Source organism: Octopus sinensis, linkage group LG2 (genome assembly GCF_006345805.1).
Source record: "Octopus sinensis linkage group LG2, ASM634580v1, whole genome shotgun sequence".
Lineage (NCBI taxonomy): Eukaryota > Metazoa > Mollusca > Cephalopoda > Octopoda > Octopodidae > Octopus > Octopus sinensis.
Window position 1 is genome coordinate 46,417,404 of NC_042998.1, and position 23,765 is coordinate 46,441,168.

General features: G+C 36.9%; 1 protein-coding gene across 1 annotated transcript in view; it reads left to right on the forward strand.

Annotated features, from left to right (window-relative positions):
- Positions 1–23,526, forward strand: part of LOC115229025 (ornithine carbamoyltransferase, mitochondrial) — a 31,209-nt gene extending 7,683 nt beyond the window's left edge. Inside the window, exons 2-10 of the mRNA XM_029799456.2 lie at positions 1,197–1,308; positions 4,356–4,437; positions 8,051–8,138; positions 10,041–10,194; positions 12,687–12,809; positions 17,050–17,103; positions 19,206–19,355; positions 22,057–22,194; positions 23,314–23,526. Coding sequence (XP_029655316.1) covers positions 1,197–1,308; positions 4,356–4,437; positions 8,051–8,138; positions 10,041–10,194; positions 12,687–12,809; positions 17,050–17,103; positions 19,206–19,355; positions 22,057–22,194; positions 23,314–23,373 — 961 coding nt within the window. The 3' untranslated portion in view covers positions 23,374–23,526. The remainder of the gene's footprint in view (positions 1–1,196; positions 1,309–4,355; positions 4,438–8,050; positions 8,139–10,040; positions 10,195–12,686; positions 12,810–17,049; positions 17,104–19,205; positions 19,356–22,056; positions 22,195–23,313) is intronic.
- Positions 23,527–23,765: the final 239 nt, after the last annotated feature.

Genomic DNA, 23,765 nt, shown 5'->3' on the forward strand with positions numbered 1-23,765 from the left:
AAGAAATAAGAATGAAGCAATCACTACTTTGGCCATACCGGCTGTGACTTACAGTTTCAATATTATTAACTGACCAATTACTGAAATATGTAATCTTGACAGAAAAATACAAAATTTGTTGACAATGCATAGAATGCACTACCCTAAGGCAGATATAGAACGACTTTACTTGCCAAGAAAAGAGGGTGACTGTGGACTTTTACAACTGGAATTAACAATGGATATTGCCACAATTGGCCTAAACACTTACCTAAAAAAAACTCTGATGACTGAATGTTAAAACTTGTCTTAAAGCATGAAAACAAGAGAACATCATATTCAGTAACAAAACGAGCAAAGTAATGTCTAAACGAGTTCTAAATACAACAAATCCCAGAATTAGACATACTGGAAACAAGCAAAGAAATTATGTTCTTGAAAAGCAACTTCATAACCACACATCTGTGTTTGTGCCTATATAAGAATAAAGTGGTGGGAAAACTATTGGGAGCTGTCTTAATCTATATTAATAAAGGCAAAATTCTGTCTGTCCATCTGGGAACCCCTGTATCTTAGTCTACATTTGCTCTACATAGACATATTATACCTTTCTGGAATCTGGATGATCCTGGGATTGAAAATCTGCCCATCATTTGGTTCTTGAACATCCAGCATTGGGATCTGATTTAAAAGCATTTGGGTTGCTATTTCTAGCAGGTAAAGCTTGGCTTATTCAGGCCATCTTGGTATGCATTTGTCAGATGACATCAGAGATCAAGGAGGCGGGGGGGGGGGGGGTAAATGACATTTTACTTTGTTAATTTTGCATTGAGATAAGAACTTTGGGACAAATGGGCCCACAGTTGGAATTCAACTTGGGACTGGAACAATAGAATGATTGCATTAGAGAATTCTCATCTGTCCTTAACCTCTGATCAAACACCACTGGAGCATATAATCATTATAGAGGTATTATAGTCATGCTATTTAGCTCTTTTTAGTTTTGGGCCACAGGCCTAATTAGCCTTCTATAGGAGCCAGTTTAAAAGTCCAAACAGAATGCGGCTTTTAAGCTAGTGTTGAATAAATATGAAAATAAATATATTCATTATTAATAATTAGTAATTGTAAAAATTAAATGTTTTTTTTTGTTGTGTCACAACTTCACATGTTTATCCTTCATTGAATATTTTTCTATCTCTTGTTGATTTTGACAGCTCACTTGTAGGAAGAGACTTTGACAGCTTAAAATATTACCAACCTGACGAAATTAAGCAACTGCTATGGACAGCAAACGATTTGAAGGTTCGCATGAAAAAAGACAAAGAGGTAGGTATCTGTTATTTAAACAGAATTATCATTAAAAATATTAATACTGCTTGTCCTATTCAATCTTATCATTTAAAATACCAATCTTATCAGGTGGCCAGCATGGGAATAAAAACCTCAAAGGTAATAATTATTATTAAAATTTTAATTAAGGGTATCCAAGAGATACCTGTATCTAGCATGGTGGTATCTCTTAGATACCCTTAATTATAATATATATATATATATATATAATTATAATTAAGGGTATCTAAGAGATCTAAGAGATACCCTTAATTAAAATTTATATATATATATATATATATATAGTTGATTAAAAAATGGAGAAAAAGGCAACAAGAAAAAACAAAAACACGAGGATGTAGCACATGCAAAGTATTTATAAGACGCTCAAGGAAGGAAAGAGTGGTTGTTTTATGTTTTGAGCATAGCTCTTCTTCGGAAACAGGAGACATAGGAAAGTCCAAAAGAAAAGGAAGAAGGAGGAAAAAATTGCCAGCAGTCAATGTGTAGTTACATTTTTGAATTGATCAGAAGCAGATGGACACAAAGATAAAATGTTTTCTGGGACAGGATAGTGTGAAGAATGGTTGGCATGTGTGTGCGTGCATGCGCGTGCCTGTGTGTGTTAGCGTGTGTGTGTATGATAGTTTGTGTGTTAGCATGTGTGTGTGTGTGGCAGTAAATGAGTGTGTGTGTGTGTGCATGATAGCATGTGTACGTAGTAGCATGTATGCATGGTAGGGTGCATGCATGTGGTAGTAGTGACCATGTGTGTGTGTGTGTGTGCTAATGTCATAGTGAGAGATCAGCAGCTATAGTGACAAGTGTGTGCACTGGTGGTTGTGGCAGTGTGCGTGTGATATATATATATTTTGTTTTTGGACTTGGTCAAGACAATTGAAAAAGTTGCAAGATGTAATGAAAATTTTAGGAAAATAAAAATAAGAAATAATAGGAAATTTTACCGGTGAGTGTGTTAAATTATAAGGCACAAAAAGAAAATGACTCTCCCCAGACACAACAGTATATATATATAGGCGCAGGAGTGGCTGTGTGGTAAGTAGCTTGCTAACCAACCACATGGTTCCAGGTTCAGTCCCACTGCGTGGCATCTTGGGCAAGTGTCTTCTGCTATAGCCTCGGGCCGACCAAAGCCTTGTGAATGGATATGGTAGACGGAAACTGAAAGAAGCCTGTCGTATATATGTATATATATGTGTGTGTATGTTTGTGTGTCTGTGTTTGTCCCCCTAGCATTGCTTGACAACCGATGCTGGTGTGTTTATGTCCTCGTTACTTAGCGGTTCGGCAAAAGAGACTGATAGAATAAGTACTGGGCTTACAAAGAATAAGTCCTGGGGTCGATTTGCTTGACTAAAGGTGGTGCTCCAGCATGGCCGCAGTCAAATGACTGAAACAAGTAAAAGAGTAAAAGATATATATATATATATATATATATATATATATATATATGTATTTATTTATTAAGAAAACATATATAGGGTAGGAAAATTAGAGAAAATTTCTACCAGTGGCTAGCATGCATAAAATAGTCAACAGACAAAATATTATTCATATAAAATTAGTGTACATTTATATACAAAAGAGGTGTTCTATAAGGGCCACATCTTTTGTGTTTAAATGTACACTAATTTTATATATGTATTTATATCCATCCATCCATTGTTCTGTTTCCATTTTTTCCCCCTATAGGCTCAAAATGCCAAATGCTTTCCGATTCTTCCGAAGTCTCAAACTAATACATTTGCTTGTTGCTCCCTCACCTGTCTTCGTCTTTTTGTTTTCTGTAAATTTGAACTATATACATACATACATACATACATACATACATAAAGTTAATCCAAACATGAACAAAGAGAAAACAACAATGCAAGGTCATGGAACAAGTATAGTGTTATTGGACGCTCAGGAAAGGAAAGAAAGAAGGAGGATTTAATGTTTTGAGCGGTGCTCTTCGTCAGAAACATAGAAAACGAAAAAATTCAAGGAAGGGAAGATTGAGGGAAAAACATTGCCAACGATACACAAGCGGTCACATTGATTACATACATACATACATACATACATACATACATACATACATACATACATACATACATACATACATACATCCATACATACATACATACATACATACATGCATACATATATGTATCCCACTGATGCCAGCATGAAGGGCTTACATTAAACGATGATGATGATATATATATATGAGTGTGTGTGTGTGTGTGTTATTTTGAGGGTATAAATTGCTCTTAAGAAAGATGTTAACATGCAAATTACCCTGGTTTAATCCAATATATCCATGAAATACTCAGTATTATTTAATAGTATTAGTGTTTATTATTTAATAGGCACCAATTAAGTATTTTACAGAGTTTGGACATTTTTAATAGCTATGTGTTTCACTTTGATATATATGGGTATATTTCAATATAGTATATGAAAAGATGTGATTAAGATGTGATTCCTTTTGTGTCAATTTAGTCATCCTGAAGAAATATTCAACCCTCTATTTTCAAAATGCAATTTTACTTTATTAAATTGTAATTTGATGGAGTTGGATATGGAAACAATTGTAGGTAACAGAGAATTGACAATATGTTAATAAATTGATGTTTATCTGTTAAAACTCACCATTTTCTTCTTATCATATACTATATATATATAAAAGTTGCTTTGAGGATAAGTTAACCTCATAAAGGAATCTTTAATTTCTTATTCTTTCCTTCATTTAACTGAACATGAACCTTATTCTTTATATATATATATATATATATACATATTTATATAGTATGTTCAGGTAATTTAAATCAAGTTTAAGAATAACTGAATATTTGTTGATGGGGTGGCTCATTACTGAGAGTAGGGTTAAATTTATTGTCAAGTTCAATTTGACTGAGACTGTACTCTATGTATGTCTTTGTGTTTATCTTAATTTATCGTCCCCCAAATACAAACAAATCTTAGCATTTCTATTAGAGTTAATACTAAGTTTTCAATTTTTTTCTATTTGTTTCCAGTTGTATCAGCCTCTAGTAGGAAAGTCTTTGGCAATGATTTTCCAGAAGAGAAGTACACGAACTCGGGTTTCTTCAGAATCAGGTAATGTAAATACTTAAAAACAAATTAATTCTTTTGTAACAGATATTTTTGTAGATATCAAACTGTTGAGTATCATTCGTGACTTCAATTCTGTTGCGTTGTTGGGTCACCTGGAAAGATTACACATTTCTACTTAGTGTAGTTTAAGAAGCTTGACAGCCTGCGTTTATTTATGTTCTTGTAACTTAGTGGTTCAGCAAAAGAAGCTGACAAAATAAGGACCAGACTTATAAATAAGCACTTGGATTGATTTGTTTGAGTAAACCCTCCAAGATGGTACCCTAGCATGGTTGCAATCCAAAGACTTAACCCTTTAGCATTTAAACCGGCCATATCCGGCCAAAAGTGTTCAAACTGGCCAGATCTGGTCTCTCACACCAGCCCTACAATATCGTTTTAAAAATTAACAGCTACCTCATCAAAATCTCATAGCTACAAGATAATGCCTGATTAGTTCAAAACAATGTGGATAAAAAAGGATTAATTTTGGCAGAATAATGTGAACACTAAAGGGTTAAACAAGATAGAATCAATAGATAAATTAAATAGAATTATGACTAGAGGAAACTTTTCGTTATTTTATGTGCTGTTGCTAGCAAAATTTGTATGTAATTGATCGAACGTCTTGTTTTTCTAACATTTCTTTAGAACTCAGTGGGTGAAACCAGCTTCGTTGTATGACTTTTAGAAGCCTCTTACAACCTTGTTGTTTCAAGGCTCTATCCCTTCAATCAAAATTCATAATCTAGCTATATTTTATTTTATTCTATCTGAAGTTCAATATTTCTCTTTATCCTAAGAACATCTTTAAACATACAACAAGTTAAATTTATTTAGGTCTATTACAAATTTCAAGAAGTAAAAACTTCCAGATTCGAATAAAAGAGCACTTTTATAATCCAGGCAACTTTCAAAGACAAACATGGAGCACTTTTTATTTTGTTTTGTGAAATCACTGAGCAGTTTCAGAATAATTTAAGCTCAGAGCTAAGTTCATGTTCAATAGATATCATAGGCAATCCTGAATGTCTGGTACACATTTGGGGTACAATGTAATATTTTATAAGCGCTTTTTGCAGGTGCAATGTTCTACCATTTTATTTCTTGAAATTTTCAGTTAACATAGTTTAATTCATGTTCAGTATCTTAACCAAGTAAGTAGATGACTCATCTACATACTTTGATCTTAATATGGGGGCCCCCTCAACTGCAGAGCCCCCCTGCAAGCGCAGGGATTGCAAGGGCTTAGCCCTGGATGAAACTGATGTATACTGTTGTTTACAATGCCACTTGTTTATTCCTATTATTTATGTTTCATCAAATCATTTTATATACGCATTTCTAAAAGCCATGATACATAGATAGATAGATAGTTAGATAGATAGATAGATAGATAGATAGATAGATAGATAGATAGATATGTTTCTTTATTAGCCACTCAGAGCTGAACACAGACGGGAGAAATTACAAAGTAGAGCTTTGGGGGGGGGGGGAGAAAAAAAGTGGGGTAGGTTTTCAATCAAAAGGGATCATAAAAAAGAAAGAAAACAATAATAAAAAAACAATCAATAGGGATCGCGTATCAGATAAAAAGATATATATATATATATATATATATATATATAGTTAGTTAGTTAGATAGATAGATAGATAGATAGATAGATAGATAGATAGAGAGGGGTGGGTGGAGATTAGATGGACAACGCTATATTCTGTCACCAACAGCTGTGTACCAGACTAAAAAAATTTCAAGATGGTTAAAGCTCTTGCAGTAGCAGCAGCAGCAAATGCATGATGTGGCATGCATTGTTTGAGAGAATTTAAAATATTTTAACGAATTAAATATACTTGTTTTTACATTGTTGTTATTTATCTTACAACCAATATGGCCACAAATGGTATTATTGTTAGTGTTGTTTAATTGTTGTTAAGCGTTCGGGACTATATTGAAGTCAGTTATACTCTCACCAAGGAGAAACAAATCTATAAACTACGGTATCCTCTTTGAACGAGGAACAGTCAGGCTCAGACTTTCGTAATTTAGGTCAGAGCGTCGAGCTGGCAGAAACGTTAGCACGCCGGGCGAAATGCGTAGCCGTATTTCGTCTGTCGTTACGTTCTGAGTTCAAATTCCGCCGAGGTCGACTTTGACTTTCATCCTTTCGAGGTCGATAAATTAAGTACCAGTTACGCACTGGGGTCGATATAATCGACATAATCCATTTGGCTGTTCTTGTTTGTCGTCTCTGTGTTTAGCCCCTTGTGGGTTGTAAAGAAATAGGTATTTCGTCTGCCGCTACGTTCTGAGTTCAAATTCCGCCGAGGTCGACTTTGCCTTTCATCCTTTCGGGGTCGATAAATTAAGTACCAGTTACGCACTTGGGTCGATATAAGCGACTTAATCCGTTTGTCTGTCCTTGTTTGTCTCCTCTATGTTTAGCTCCTTGTGGGTAATAAAGAAATATGAAACGTTAGCACGCCGGGCGAAATGCTTAGCGGTATTTCGTCTGCCTTTACGTTTTGAGTTCAAATTCCGCTGAGGTCGACTTTGCCTTTCATCCTTTCGGGTTCAATAAATTAAGTACCAGTTGCGTACTGGAATCGATCTAATCGACTGGCCCCCTCCCCCAAAATTTCGGGCCTTGTGCCTGAAGTAAAAAAAAAAAAAATGAATTTAGGCTAGCGCGTAACGGTATAAGGGAGACAAATCTTAAAACTTATGAATGACCTCCCTTGAATTTAAGAAACTTCGGTTGTGTAATCTTCTTCACTATTGCCTTGAACATGGTTGTGAAGCAAGCTTTTTAACAACCCACAGTGATATATAGAAATAAATGTACACACACACAAACACACACTCTCTCTCTCTCTCTCTCTCCCCACTCTCTCTCCCTCCCTCCCTCCCTCCCTTTCTCTCCCTCTCTCTCTCCCTCCCTCCTCCCTTTCTCTCCCTCTCTTCAGTGATCTCATCATCTTTGATATTACATAATTTGAAGCAGGTATAAATATAATGCAATTTAACCATTATCATTTTGATACAATTTAAATTTAAGGTTTCACCATTTTCATTTAAAATCATCTACGTTTTATCTCGTAGCAGGAGGATTCACTACCACCACTGACATGTTTTTCTTTTAGCATCTTGTTTTCGTTCTTTAAAAAATTTATTTTTTATCTTTTACCTTTTACTCGTTTCGGACATTAGACTGCGGCCATGCTGGAGTTACCGCCTTGAAGAATTTTCAGTCAAATGAATCAACTGTAGTACTTATTTTTTGTTAAGCCTTGTACTTAGTTGGTTGATCTTTTTTTGCCAAACTGCTCAGTTATGGGGACATAAACACACCAACACCAGTTGTCAAGCAATGATGTGAGACAAAGACACACACACACACACACACACATACGATGGGCTTCTTTCAGTTTTCCATCTACAAAATCCACTCCCAAAGCATTGGTCAGCCCGAGGCTATAGTAAAAGACACTTGCCCAAGTTGCCCCACTGTGGGACTGAACCTGGAACCACGTGGTTGAGAAATTTATTTATATCATTAATAATTTTTCTTTGTTAAAAGTTTGCATATAATGAAGTAGTTTCATATTTTTTTTCCAGGAATGAACCTTCTTGGAGGTCAATCCATTTTCCTTGGCCCAGATGATGTCCATATTGGTGTGAATGAAAGCATCAAAGACACTGCTCAGTAATTACATCTTTTCCTCACTGATATGTTGCATTCTTACAAAAATAATATTTTCTATATTTGCAAACAGTGCCACCTTAAGGCATGAGCACACTAGGCCTCACAAGTCTAGGGGATCCAGTTCTGACCGATGTATGCTGTGGCTTGCTATCAATAACTAAATACTATAGGGCAAAATGCACTGATTTGCCTGGAGGCCCCACGAATCTAGATACCCAATTTAGACCTATGTATATTGTAGCCTCATCATTTAATGTCCGTTTTCCATATGGGCATGGGTTGAATGGTTTGACTGGGACTTGCTTGGCAGAAGGCCACAGTAGGCTTCACTGTCTGTTTTGGCAGGATTTTTACAGCTGGATGCTCCTCCTAACACCAACACTTTATAAAGTGGCTTGCTGTCAATAAATAAAAACTATATTCTCGGAGTGGCTGGCGACTACAGTCTCAGAGTGGTTGGCGTTAGGAAGGGCATCCAGCTGTAGAAACTCTGCCAGATCAAGATTGAAGTATGGTGCAGCCATCTGGTTTGCCAACCCTCAGTCAAATTGTACAACCCATACGAGCATGGAAAGCAGACTTTAAACAATGATGATGATGATGATGATGATGATGGCGGCGGCGGACTACTGCATTGATTTACTTGGAGGCCCCCATGGGTCTAGAAGCCCAATTCTGATCTATGTATGCTGTGGCTTGCTGTTAATAAATAAACCATTATTGGGCCCAGTGCACTGATTTTCCCAGGAGCCTATAATGCCATTAAGCTGGCTCTGTTTGCAAGTTTGCTATTGTAAGGCTGAATAAGCTGAAATCTTAGATACTGTGGTAAGTAATTTCTGCTATTTTATGTCACCCCTCTTCATATGTTTTGATTCTTTTGCTTGTCATTTATCTTTTCTATCTTACGTTTTACTTGTTTCTGTCATTGGACTGCAGTCATACTGGGACACTACCTTGAAGGGTTTAGTCATACAGATCGCTCCTAGGACTTATTTTTATGAAGTCTGGTACTTATTCTGTTGGTCTCTTTTTGCCAAACTGCTAAGTTACAGGGATGTAAACAAACTAATCCCATTTGCCAGTAGTCCATCCCACACTAGTATGGAAAGCAAACATTAAATGATGATAATGATGACTGTGGGAGACAAACACAAGTACACTCACTCACACACACACACAACATTTTCTATCATAGCTATCAGTAACTATCATTTCTATTAAGGCAGCAAGCTGGCAGAAACGTTAGCACACCGGGCAAAATGCTTAGCAGTATTTCGTTTGCCGTTACATTCTGAGTTCCTTATATACAGATTCAAAAGCAATAATTAAAAAAATGATATATTCTGCATGGACATTGAAAAAAAATGTGTATGTTAAGAGGTTAAGGACAGAAGTGGCAACCTGGCAGAGTCATTAGCAAGCTGCACAAAATGTTTAGTGGCATTTTGTCCTTTATGTTCTAAGTTCTGCCAAGGTCAACTTTGCCTTTCATCTTTTTGGGGTCGATTTAATAAGTACCAGTTGACTCCTGGGGTTGATGTAACCGACTAACCTCCACCTCTGAAGTTGCTGGCCTTGTGCCAAAGTTTGAATCCAATAATCAGCCATTGGCAGAAGGCCACAGTTTTTGTGGAGTGAGAGTAGCTTGTCAGTTATATTGGTTCCAAGTATTTGATTGGTTCCGTATTTTAGTGACTCCTTTTTGTTTCTCACTTTACTGTCTTTTCCATTGGCCACCTTTGTATGTCATCATCATCATCATCATCATCATCATATAACATATATCTTCCATACTGGTATGGGTTGGACATAACGATTAATAATTACATGGTTGTTGGAGTTGTCTCAAATGGCATTATTTCTTACCGATCTTTTTGGATTATTTTTAACCTTTTGCAGTGTTCTTTGCCGAATGTGTGATGTAATACTAGCCAGAGTCTATGGTCACGATGTGGTTGATACGCTAGCTTCAGAAAGTTCTGTTCCTGTGATAAATGGATTGTCTGATCTCTTCCATCCTCTGCAGATCCTTGCTGACTTGCTCACGCTACAGGTAATACCGTGTCACTAATTATCACCTGCTTATAATAAACATACAAACAAGTTGCTACATTATCCCCTGACCTGATTACGGTAGTGGCAATGTTTTCTTTTTTGTGACATACTATTTACCCATTTCTTTACTACCCACAAGGAGCTAAACATAGAATGAACAAACAAGGACAGACAAAGGGATTAAGTCAATTACATCGACTCCAGTGCGTAACTGGTACTTATTTAATCGACCCCGAAAGGATGAAAGGCAAAGTCGACTTCGGCGGAATTTGAACTCAGAATGTAACGGCGGACGAAATACGGCTAGGCATTTCGCCTGGTGTGCTAACGTTTCTGCCAGCTCACCGCCTTCGTGACATACTATTTACCATCTTTAAACAATATTGTATGTTTGAATATCTCAAGTTAAGTCTTAGAAGAGGATGCCCACAATAGCCATGGATGGAATTATAATTCTTCAACCAATTACCTGTGTGTTTGTGTGTGTGTGTGTGTGTGTGATGTGGATAAGAGAACAGGCATGAGGAAATGGTTATGAAGTTTGCTCCATAATCATATGATCCTTTGTTTGATCCCAGTCGACAACAATATAAGGTGTCTTATAATAAAAATAATGAAATTATTGTATACAGTGCTCAGGTGCACCACAACTTGTCAAAAGTGCATATAAAGCATATGCAGTAATGTACAAATGTCTGGAAGTGAACAGTGTATGAGTCAGATACATGCTTGCGTGTGTATGGAGAGGGGAATATTAGGTGTAGTGTTGGCGAATCTCAGGAAGCATGGAAGTTTTGAAGGATGCAGTGCTCCGACAACAAACAACTGATGCCAGCAGTTTGTTCCATATTTCAGCAACTCTTAGCATGAAAAAGTGTTTCTGAAAGTCATGGGAGCTGTGCTGTTTTCTGACTTTGTAAACATGTCCACGGGTGTTAGACAGATGGAGTTCTACCATCATCTCAAATGGTAAATCTCATAAGCCGAATTAAGCTAACAAAAACTGTGTAAAATCCATTTAGATAAAACTGTACTTGTAATTCAAAGTGACAGCTTTGCCACTTGCAATGCCTGGCTGAGTACACTTGAGGAGGTTTTTTTTTTGTAAGAAAGTCCCAGGGAAAGCAAGAAGCCACTTAGTGTAAGGGACTATAAAGAAGAAGAAATTAAGATGAAAGGAATGAACTTACTTTAGACTTGAAAGAGATCAGGTCATAAAATGAAGAAAAACAGTGAGATGGAAGAGAGTTGCTCAGTCTGGTAGTTTGTGGAAGAAAGCTACGACTGTAGAAAGACTTCCTTATTCACTGAAGCAGAACATTTAGATGGTGATGCTGTGGGTTTTGAGTCAGACGAGATGACATAGAGTCATATGGAACTAAAAGAGAAAGTTCATAAGAGGACTTCCTGTAGTAGGAGCACTCCGTCGGTTATGACGACGAGGGTCCCAGCTGATACGATCAACAGAACAGCCTGCTCATGAAATTAATGTGCAAGTGACTGAGCAATCCAGAGACACGTGTACCCCTAACGTAGTTCTCAGGGAGATTCAGCTTGACACAAAGTGTGACAAGGCGGGCCCACTGAAATACAGGTACTACTCATTTTTGCCAGCTGAGTGGACTGGTGCAACGTGAAATAAAGTTTCTTGCTCAAGGACACAACGCGTCGCCAGGAATCGAACTCACGACCTCACAGTCATGAGCCGAATGCTCTAACCACGAAGCCACGCACCTTCACACTTCCTGTAGTAGTAACAATAGAAATGACTAAGACTGGTGACTTCATGTTGATGTGACAAGGGTTGCAGAGTTGAAGTAAGAGAAGGATTAATTAAATTAGAGACTCACTTTTAAACCTGGTCCGGGAGATCTAAGTGACAAAATGGTGCATCTGCCCAAATATGACAACAGTATTCCATACAAGGATGAATTGTGGATTTGTAAAGATAGAACATGGTCTTGCATGTGAGGTAGTCCTTTGAATTTGAGGATGACTATCTTCTCCCTTAATTGTGGACACTTTGATGACTGTATTGTTTATGGAATATTCAGCCATTTATATTTGAACTAACAACTAGAACACTCATTGAAACTTATGCAAGGTCGATCAATGCCTGTAAATGTCTTTTATTCCTACAGAAAATGCAAAAATTAGATTCAGTCAACTGATCTTTTAGAGCAGCGCTTCTCAACCAGGGACCATATAAGATTTTTGGCGATCCATAATCAAAACGATACTAGTCAAAGCCAAACACTTATTTTTTGTTTTACTTAGTGTACCTTGTATTACGTTATCCAAATGTATCTTTTCATTTTTCTAAAGGTGGTAGGTTGTCATTTGAGGGATATACAGCTGCTATTTTTCGCAGATCAAGTGACTACATAGAAACTCCTTTGTTAACTTTTCTAATGTTTTTGTATATATTACATTGTGAATTTCTTCATCTGCTAATATTATCTATCTTCCTTATTGTTTCCATATTTCTAGGAACATTTTGGTGAACTGAAGAACTTGAAGTTGGCTTGGGTTGGTGATGGTAACAACATCATCCACTCTCTGATGATTGCTTGTGCTAAGCTTGGAATGGAAATACGCGTTGCTACACCATCGGTAATATTACATGCCATTCTTTTCTAATAATTTGCAGTGGTTAGAGCGTCGAGCTTACGATCGTGAGGTTGTGAGTTTGAATACCGGACCGGGCTATGTGTTGTGTTCTTGAGCAAGACACTTTATTTCACATTGCTCCAGTTCACTCAGCTGTAGAAATGAGTTGCGATGTTACAGGTGCCAAGCTGTATCTGCTGTTGCCTTTCCCTTGGATAATACTGGTGGTGTGGAGAGGGGAGGCTAGTATGCATGGGCGACTTCCATAAACAACTTTGCCCGGACTTGTGCCTGGGAGGGTAACTTTCTAGGTGCAATCCTATGGTCAGTCATGACCGAAGAGGGTCTCAATACTAACCTTTCCCTAATAACTAACAGTATTTCATTTCTATGAATACTAATATTTTCCTTAATAATTGGCAGTGTTTCTGCGAATGTTAATATTTCCCCAATAACTGACAATGTTTATTGTTTAACATAGTACGGCCATAAGAGATGTTATCTCTGTACAAATATCACAGTATCTGGCCCATCAACAGTGTTTCTGTGAATGCTATCTTTTTCTTAATAAATGATAAAAGGTTTCTTGCAAAGACCCAAACTTGTCACCTTTAATGTAGGAGTTAATTTTGTTCTGTATGTTTGATTGTTTCTCTGTTTGTTGTTTGTCTTTTCTTTTTCTTTTTGTTCTTTGTTCCCTTTATTTACAATGAATATAATTAATATTGTGGAGGCGCAATGGCCCAGTGGTTAGGGCAGCGGACTCATACTTATTGGATAGTATGGAAAGCATGTTTTTTATATATCAATATTATTATTATTATATTATTATAACTTTGCAGTTATGTATATCCTCTGACGAGGCCTTTGGTTATTTAAACAGACAAATATAATATTTAATGCCTAAGACTATACTATAATGGCATATATGAGCAATTTAAGGTGAATTGCCTCTTAACTATAGGCTGAAACAGCTGTAAGGAGCAGTTTATTTGTATTATTTTTATTGTATTATTAATTTGCATATTGATGTATATTGTTTTGTTCGATTTTCATGTTCCTATTTGTATAATTAATAAATAATATGAAATTGGAATATCTGTAAGTTGATGATCAAAATGAATTTGTTCCTCCATTTTCTTATTTGTATTATGAATTTACGGTAAAATATTTTTTACCTTCACCCATCCAATACAATAAATGAATTAATTGCATTGCAATTATAAGCATTTATGTATTTAGTATTTGGGTACTTCACCAGCAGTATATTGGATAACTGATATCCCATAGTGGGTTACACTCATAACCCCTATCTTACTTTGTACTATATATATATATATATCATCATCATCGTTTAACGTCTGTTTTTCATGCTAGCATGGGTTGGACGGGCTTCTTTCAGTTTCCGTCTACCTAATCCACTCACAAGGCTTTGGTCAGCCCGAGGTTGTAGTAGAAGACACTTGCCCAAGGTGCCACGCAGTGGGACTGAACCCGGAACCATGTGGTTTGTAAGCAAGCTACTTACCACACAGCCATTCCTTCAAGTTTTGAAGGATAAAGTATCCTGACATCTACAATCAATGTGGATAGTTTCTTCCATGCTTTGGCAATTTTAAGCATGCAAAAATGTTTCTAAAAGTCATGAATGTTACACTCTTTTTCTGATTTTATAAGCATGTTCACAAGTGGTTGAGATACTGAATTCATAAAGCTGGTTAAACTTATCATAATGATGCTGGATAATCCTATGAGCTTCTACCAAGTCAGTTGTTGGATGTTGAAGCTTCAGTATGTCACTGTCAAGATATGTAAAACATTCAAGATATAGTGGGCGATGAAGGTATTTATTCAGTTGCATGTCACTAAATATCTTCCAATATATTGATATTCTCAACAAGATGTTCAGGTTCACCATCATAGGCATAGGAGTGGCTGTGTGGTAAATAGCTTGCTTACCATCCACATGGTTCCGGGTTCAGTCCCACTGCGTGACACTTTAGACAAGTGTCTTCTACTATAGCCTTGGGCCGACCAAAACCTTGTGAGTGGATTTGGTAGACAGAAACTGAAAGAAGCCTGTCATATATATGTATATATATGTATGTGTATGTGTGTGTCTGTCCCTCCAACATTGCTTGTCAACCGATGCTGGTGTGTTTACGTCCCCGTAACTTAGCGGTTCAGCAAAAGAGGCCGATAGAATAAGTACTTGGCTTACAAAGAATAAGTCCTGGGGTTGATATGGTTGACTAAAAGCAGTGCTCCAGCAATTAAAAGAGTAAAGAGTAAGTCAAGTGTTCCAGACTGGAAATGCAAACTCTAAGCATGGATGTACCATATCCATATATAGCTTTAAACAGACAGCTGGTGAGTGGCTGACAAAGATCTTGATCTAAGACACCTCAGTCTTTTTGACAATTTTAAAAATGTAGTTCATCCAATGCAGATTGTTGTTAACCATAATGCCTTGTTCACGTTCACCATCAAACTTCTCAAGGTTGGTGTTGTGGATGGAGTTGGTTAATTCTGGGGTTATTCTCCCATAATGTATAGAGGTGCATTTATCTGTAGCCAGCTTGTGTTGCCAGTCAGCAATCCATTGCTGTGTATGTCCTGGTCAGATTATGGGGAAGATATATAGTATATAGGAGTCATTCTTTTTGTATGTTCTCTGACTATAAGCAAAAACAAGTGTGGTGTTCTTTATTTATAATCAACTATGAAGGCACGTCTGGGTTTTTTAGTATGATCTTTGCTAACAAAAAGCTCATTGTTTCCTGGTGACTGTATAACTATGTCTGGGTTGTTCTTTGTTTGATAAACTAAGGGATTATTACCTTATTTGGAAACAGATGAGGATGGGTGACAAGGGCATCTTGTCATAGAAAATCTACCTCAATGAATTCCATCTGACTCAGGCAAGCATGGAAAAGTAGATGTTGAATTTATAATGATTATGTATAGCTTAGTGTTATCTGCATATTCTACAAGAATTTCAGTTGCAAGATTGTCCCAATGCTACGTTAATAGACACCTGCCCAACATGCTACACAGTGAGATCACACAGAAGCAAACTTCTCAGTCATGCAGCCTCCTTGCGCTATGAGTTGTAGGACTAGTGAGATGGAACAAAAGTGCAAATAATTTTTTAAGTAAAACTCAGAAACAATTTCTAGATATTTGTACATACCTTTATTCAACCATTATGTCTCATTTTGTTCCACTACCTTTTCCCATCTTTAAGGCAGTTTCAAGATCTGATTTTCCAAGAACTTAGCATCTTTCTGGGTCATGAACTGATCTTAGTTATTTTTACAGTCTTCCAAAGAATTGAAGTTAATCCCATTAAGAGGATTTTGTAGGGAACAAAATAAGTGGTAATCTGAGGGTGCAAAGTCAGGTGAATAAGTTGGGTATGGTACTAGATCCCAGCCAAGCTGTACCAATTTCTGCTTTATCTGCAAGGTAATATGCGGCCTAACACTGCCCTGAAGAAGATGACACCCTTCTGATTGGCTAATTCTTGTTGCTTTCCATCACTTGCCTTATTAATTGAGAACAATAATTGTTTGAATTTACCTCTCTGGGACTTGTGCCGGTGGCACGTGAACGAAACATTCGAGCAAGGTCATTGCCAGTGCTGCTGGACTGACTCCTGTGCTGGTGGCATGTAAAAAACACCATTTTTGAGCGTGGCCGTTGTCAGTACCGCCTGACTGGCCCTCATGATAGTGGCACTTTAAAAGCACCCACTACATTCTTGGAGTGGTTGGCGTTAGGAAGGGCATCCAGCTGTAGAAACTCTGCCATATCAGATTGGAGCCTGGCGCAGCCATCTGGTTCGCCAGTCCTCAGTCAAATCATCCAACCCATGCTAGCATGGAAAGCGGATGTTAAACGATGAAGATGATGATGATGATGATGATGATGAGAAATAAAGGAGGATCAAATGACAGGAATGTCTCTCATTTTCCTCTATCTTTGCTTTTAATGTAAAAGCAGTAGAAATAAGCTATCCACACAGTATTCATATAGAAAGACATGTTGAAATGTTACATTTCAGGGGATAAGTACTAGCTATATGCTTCTGCCACATGAGAAATGAAATCATGAGTTTAAATGCCGCCATTTGAAATACAGTGTATAAACTTTAGCTCCAAACCAATTCTTATGAAATGTATAATGTAAATGTGTTTGATATCAAACTAATTTTTAAACCTTTCTTACATTATTTTTCCAGGGTTATTTGCCTGATACTGGTATCATCAATTCATGTAATAAATTTTCTGCAAAGGTATGTACATAACACACCTACCCACACAGATCTATCTACATAAATACACACACACACTTACACATATATATATGTATACATATATGATGGCCACTACTGTCTCTTTCAAAATGAGTGTTTGAAGCAGAGGATTTAAGAAAAAAAGAAATGAGAGAAAGAAAAAGAAAAAAAAACAACTTTAAAAATAAAAGAAGTGGTGGATGTGAATGTAATTTGAGTTCAAGTATGTGTGTGTGTGTGTGTGTGTATCGTTGGCGCTTTTTTTTCCTCCGTCTTCTCTTCCTTGGATCTTTCCTTTTCCTATGTTTCTGATGAAGAGCTCTGCTCGAAACGTTAAATCCTCCTTCTTCCTTTCCGTTCCTGAGCGTCCAATAATACTATACTTGTTCCACGTCCTTGCATTGTTGTGTTTTCTCTTTGTGTTTTCATGTTTGGATTAACTTTATATATATATATATATATATATATATAATATATATATATATACACACACACACACACACACTCACATGCATGAATACACACAGATGCTGTTGCATAACAGCTTGCATTTAGCACCATCTTGCTAACTTTATTTTACCAAAGTCCCAACTATCTTGTCAAGATTTTTCTATTAACTTTGCTCCATCTTATTACTGTTTCATTTTTCTGATATATTCATCATCATTATCAGCGCAGTCATGTTTGTCACTGACATTGTCATCCTTCATCATCATTGTCATCATCATGGGTATCATCTCCTGCTCTTCCTCTTCCTTTGCTATTTCTACATTGACTGTTATCTTCAGAGAAAACTGTTTGAAAAGGAGCAGAGACAGTTATTTCATTTTGTTGAGACTCAAAGTTCTATTGGTTGTGATGTGTGTGTGCTCGTGCACGCGTGCATACACACCCACACACACACACACACACCCACACACCCACACACATATATGAGTTGATATAAACAGCTTGGCGAAATGTAATAGTAATACCATAAAGGAAAAATTTAACCATCACTAAGTGTGACTAAAAGTGCTGAAGCACTTACATTGTTAGAAATAAGAGTTAGAAAACTCTTAGTGCTGTAAGAAGAATGCAAGATATATATAAATATAAATAAACATATATATATATATATATATATATATATATATCTTGCACTGGTTGCTTTTTGCAACCTGACTGTCTTCTACTGCTTTATGTAGCTCCATCATCATTTGCTGCTCTTTATAGCTCAATTGTGGTCGTTTACACTTGGCAGTTCAACTGTCAGCTGTTATCGTTTGCAGTACAGCTATGCTCTGTTGCTCTTTGCAGCTTAACCTGTTGCTATTTGTAGTTCAACTATCTTCTGTTATTCTGTTTTGCTCAGTTGTCATCTGTTTCCTATTGTGGTTTAGCTGTCACTTATTGCTCTTTATAGCGCAAATGAGTAAAGGTGCATGGCTCAGTGGTTAGAGCATCGGGCTCACAATCAGGAGATAGTGAGTTCGATTCCTGGACCAGGCTGTGTGTTGTGTTCTTGAGCAAGACATTTTATTACACGTTGCTGTAGCTGTAGAAATGAGTTGCAATGTCACTGGTGCCAAGCTGCATTGGCCTTTGCCTTTCCCTTGGATAATGCCAGTGGCATAGAGAGGAGAGGTTGGTATGAATAGGCGACTGTTGATCTTCCATAAACAACCTTGCCCAGACTTGACTTGAGCTTTGGAGGGGAACTTTTTAGGTGCAATCTCATGGCCATTCATGACTGAAGGGGGTCTTTGCCCCTTTTATAGCTCAAATGTTATCTATTCAATTTCATTATAATTTAACTGTTATGATTATCTGTTGATAAGTTATAAGTTGTGAAGAAAAAGTTAGAAGCTTTTTATAAGCTGAAAGGAGTTACTGTCATTTGCAACTAGCCTGATTGTAGAAATGTAGTGGTATTATACAGGCACCAATATCATTGTCAGTCATTAGTCATCACCATCATCATCACCATCACCATCATCATCATCATCATCATCATCATCATCACATCATCATCATCATCACCATCATCATATTCATCATCAGTAATCAATTCTTATTGCCATGCTTCTTTGTCAGTGTCTTCACTTATCTTAATGTTGTAGCATGGCGGGAAGATTCATTTGACGAATGACCCCAAGGAAGCTGTGTATCGAGCTAATGCCATTATCACTGACACGTGGATCAGTATGGGCCAGGAAGAGGAATCAGCCAAACGACTCAAAGACTTTGATGGCTATGAAGTCAATTCAAAAGTATGATAATCTTATATTTTATTATAAATGCCGTTAATATGATAGACTTATATGGTGTTACAAAGCGGAGATAATAAACTGTTGATACAAAACTATTAAATATCACTGATATAACAATTTTATGTATATTTTATATGACAGGCTTAAGAGTCATGGCTCAGTGGTAATCATGAGGTAGTGAGTTCAATTTCCAGACTGGGCTGTGTGTTGCGTTCTTGAGCAAGACACTTTATTTCATGTTGCTCCAGTTCACTCAGTTGTAGAAATGAGTTGCGACATCACTGGTGCCAAGCTGTATCGACCTTTGCCTTTCCCTTGGATAACATCTGTGGCATGGAGAGGGGAGACTGGTATGCATGGGCAACTACTGGTCTTCCTTAAACAACCTTGCCTGGACTTCTGCTTTGGAAGGGAACTTTCCAGGTGCAATCCCATGGTCATTCATGACCAAAGGGGGCCTTTACACTTTTATATACTGTTGTATTTATAATCTTGTATGTTGTTATAACTTTATAGGCCATTAGTATGGCATACTGTTGATATCACAGTTATATATGACAACCTTTTGTTCTGTTGTTATCAAAACTTTATAGACTTTAAGGCACAGGAGTGGCTATGTGGTAAGTAGCTTGCTTACCAACCACATGGTTCCGGGTTCAGTCCCACTGCGTGGCACCTTGGGCAAGTGTCTTCTGCTATAGCCTCGGACCGACCAAAGCCTTGTGAGTGGATTTTGTAGACGAAAACTGAAAGAAGCCCGTCGTATATATGTATATGTATATCTAAGTGTGTGTTTGTGTGTCTGTGTTTGTCCCCCCAACATCTCTTGACAACTGATGCTAGTGTGTTTACATCCCCGTAACTTAGCAGTTCGGCATAAGAGACCGATAGAATAAGTACTAGGCTTCCAAAGTCCTGGGGTCGATTTGCTTGACTAAAGGTGGTGCTCCAGCATGGCCACTGTCAAATGACTGAAACAAGTAAAAGAGTAAAAGAGTAAAGAGCATGCCATCATTATGAGAGCTTTGTAAATTTATTATGCATTGCTGCACCAGCATTAAGTATTATTACTATGGCAACGTTTTGTGTTGTCTATAAAATATCTTTACATATTGGTCTCAAACTTTGGCACAAGACCGACAGTTTGATTATATCAATCCCAATACTCAACTGGTACCTATTTTATAAACCCCGAAAAAATGAAAAGCAATATCGACCTCAGCAGAATTTGAATTCAGAACTTGAAGATGGACAAAATGCTGTTAAACATTTCATTCAGCATTCTGCTAATTCTGCCAGCTCAACTTAAAATAGCTTTACTTATTGATTTCAAATTTTAGCAAAGGGCCAGTCATTTCAGGGGAGGAGCTATGTCAATTGTGCTGATCCCGGTTTTCAACTGGTACATATTTTATCTATCTTGAAAGGATGAAAGGCAAAGTTGACTTCAGCAGCAGAATTTGAATGCAGAACCTAAAGACAGACGAAATGCTGCTAAGCATTTTGCCTGGCAAGCTAATGGTTCTGTCAGCTTGCTGCCTTAAGATATCTTTACATATTGCCATTTACAGATACTTAAGAAATCTTTACATATTGCAAATTTACTTATTATTGATAACTATATAAGTTTTTATTAACGTATTTGATAGCATATAAAACGCATTATTTTCCAAAAAAATGTCTCAGAAAGTCACCCCAAATTCTATAAGTGAAGTTGGGTCACCCATAAGCTTTAATGCACTAAAAACGTTTTTCATGTATATGTGTTGCTGAAACTGGTATCTGTCTAACGTGCCCTTTGCATCTTTTATGCTCTCAGATACGGTATGTTAGCCTTACAGATTAAAACTAATTTTATATTAATTTTTCTTGTAAGTATGGGCAGCATAGTTCTTCAAGATATATCATATCTTTTATCTTTTTCTTGCTTCAACCATTAGATTGTAGCCATACTGGGGTCCCACCTTGAACAATTTTTAGTTGAATGAATCAACCCCAGTGATTAATTTTTTTGCTAAGCCTGGTATTTATTTATTGGTCTTTTTTGCTGAACTGCTAAGTTACAGAGACATAAAGACACCAACACAGACACAAAGATGCACACACAGATATATATATATATATGACGGGCTTCTTCCAGTTTCCATCTACCAAATCTACCCACAAGGCTTTGGTTGGCCTGAGGCTCTTGTAGAAGACACTTGCCCAAGATGTCATGCAGTGAAACTGAACCTGGAATCATGTGGTTAGGAAGCAAGCTTCTTATCACAGCCGCGCCTGCAAACTATTGCAAGAATTTTTGGAGGAAGTTTACAAAGGTGGCTTCTGGAATTCGAGCAAAATATATATATCTAAAGTGGTTGACCTATCTAACATATGCTACTTTTTGAAAAATGCTTAGAAAGAAAACAGACAACATTTTTAATTATTTAAAAAAATATAAATACCGTATTTTCTAGCATATAAGTTAAATTTTTCAGACCAAAACATACAGTCAAAAAATGTATGTCGAATTTGGGGGACCAAAAGTTTCATGTAAAAGGCAGCAGAGTTAGGAAAGATAATGACGATGTTTGAATGTTTACATTACGTGTTTATATTATATGCTATGTTGACTTGTATGCTAGAAAATATGGTAAAAGGTAGAGTCTTGTTTTAAAAGTTTCAGTTTTTGAAACTGATTTCTAAATTCTTTTTCCAGTTAGTAAAAGAAGCAGCTGCAGACTGGGTGTTTATGCATTGTCTTCCACGACACAAAGAAGAGGTCTCTGATAGTGTATTCTATGGGAAGAATTCTGTTGTCTGGCAAGAAGCTGAGAACCGAAAGTGGACTGTTATGGTATGGCTCACCTATACATAATCTCTGTCTGTCTGTCTCGCCCTCTGTTTCTCTCTTCTTCCTTTCTCTTTCATTATTTCTCTTGCACTGTGCCTATTTTGGAGTTTATTGTGATGTAATAGACTTGAAAATAATGTACAAGATGTCACATGTACATATATGTCTAACACCCGTGGACATGTTTACAAAGTCAGAAAACAGCACAACTCCCATGACTTTCGGAAACATTTTTTCATGCTAAGAGTTGCTGAAGTATGGAACAAACTGCTGGCATCAGTTGTCAGTTGTCGGAGCACTGCATCCTTCAAAACTTCCATGCTTCCTGTGATTCGTCAACACTACACCTGATTTTCTCCCCTCCATACACACACAAGCATGTATCTGACTCATACACTGTTCACTTTCCAGACATTTGTACATTACTGCATATGCTTTATATGCATTTTGACAAGTTGTGGTGCACCTGAGCACTGTATACAATAATTTCATTATTATTATTATTATGATGTCAAATATCTGTTCTTAGCTTGCTATGACATCATGTATATAGTTTTCTGTAATGCCACACTACATACATATGAGCTCATACATAGAAAATTACCATGCTTTTGTGTCTTATTTGTGAACATACATACGTACATACATACATACATGTACACATACACATTCATTCATTCATTCATTCATTCATTCATTCATTCATTCATTTATTGTGTCTCCTTGTCTTGACATCATGTGATAGTTGTAATTGGCATCATCATCATACAGATGACATCCTTTGTTTCCTTACTACCATGGAAAGATGTCTGGCCATGCAAAAATATTGCCTTGCTTGAAAATGGATGAGGGTTGATGACAAGACAAGCACCTTGCCTCCTGTATAATCCTGTTCAACCCACGCTAGCATAGATAAATGGATGTTAAGTGAACAAATCAATGAACACCTTTTACTCACCCTCATGTCATTTCTTCCCACCATACTTGAATGGGTTTGCTATCTTTGCTATGTTTAGCCTCTTGTGGGCAGTAAAGAAATATATCTTTGCAATATAACCTAACACCCATTTAATTTTGCGCTCATCTTATCTCTGGTCTTTTTTCTCTTTTTTACCTTTCTAGGCTGTGATTCATCATTTACTGAAAGACTACCAACCAGTTCATCCACAACCAAATTTCTAATTTTCTAAAGCTATTCTACAATGAACAACAAAGTAAAAGTAAAAATTGTGATCTAGAATGCAGTTTTAGGGTTTAGGAGTTTTGTTTTGGGTGTTTTGCCATTTAAGTATTCATTTGTATTTACTGTTATTATGAAAGAATTTGTTCACAAGTTCTCTCTGTCCACTGAGTTTGCTTCTGATTCTGTTTTATTTATGATGTTAATATTTTTGCTTTTGTTTAATATCTGCAGAGTTGAGATGAGGTGGGATAGAAGAATTGATTGGCATTATTTTTTTGTGAGGTGGCAAGCTAGCATAAGGCAGCAAGCTGGCAGAATTGTTAGCACATCAAACGAAATGCTGAGTTAGCATTTCTTCTTGCTGTGTATGTTCTGAGTTCATTCTTTGGAG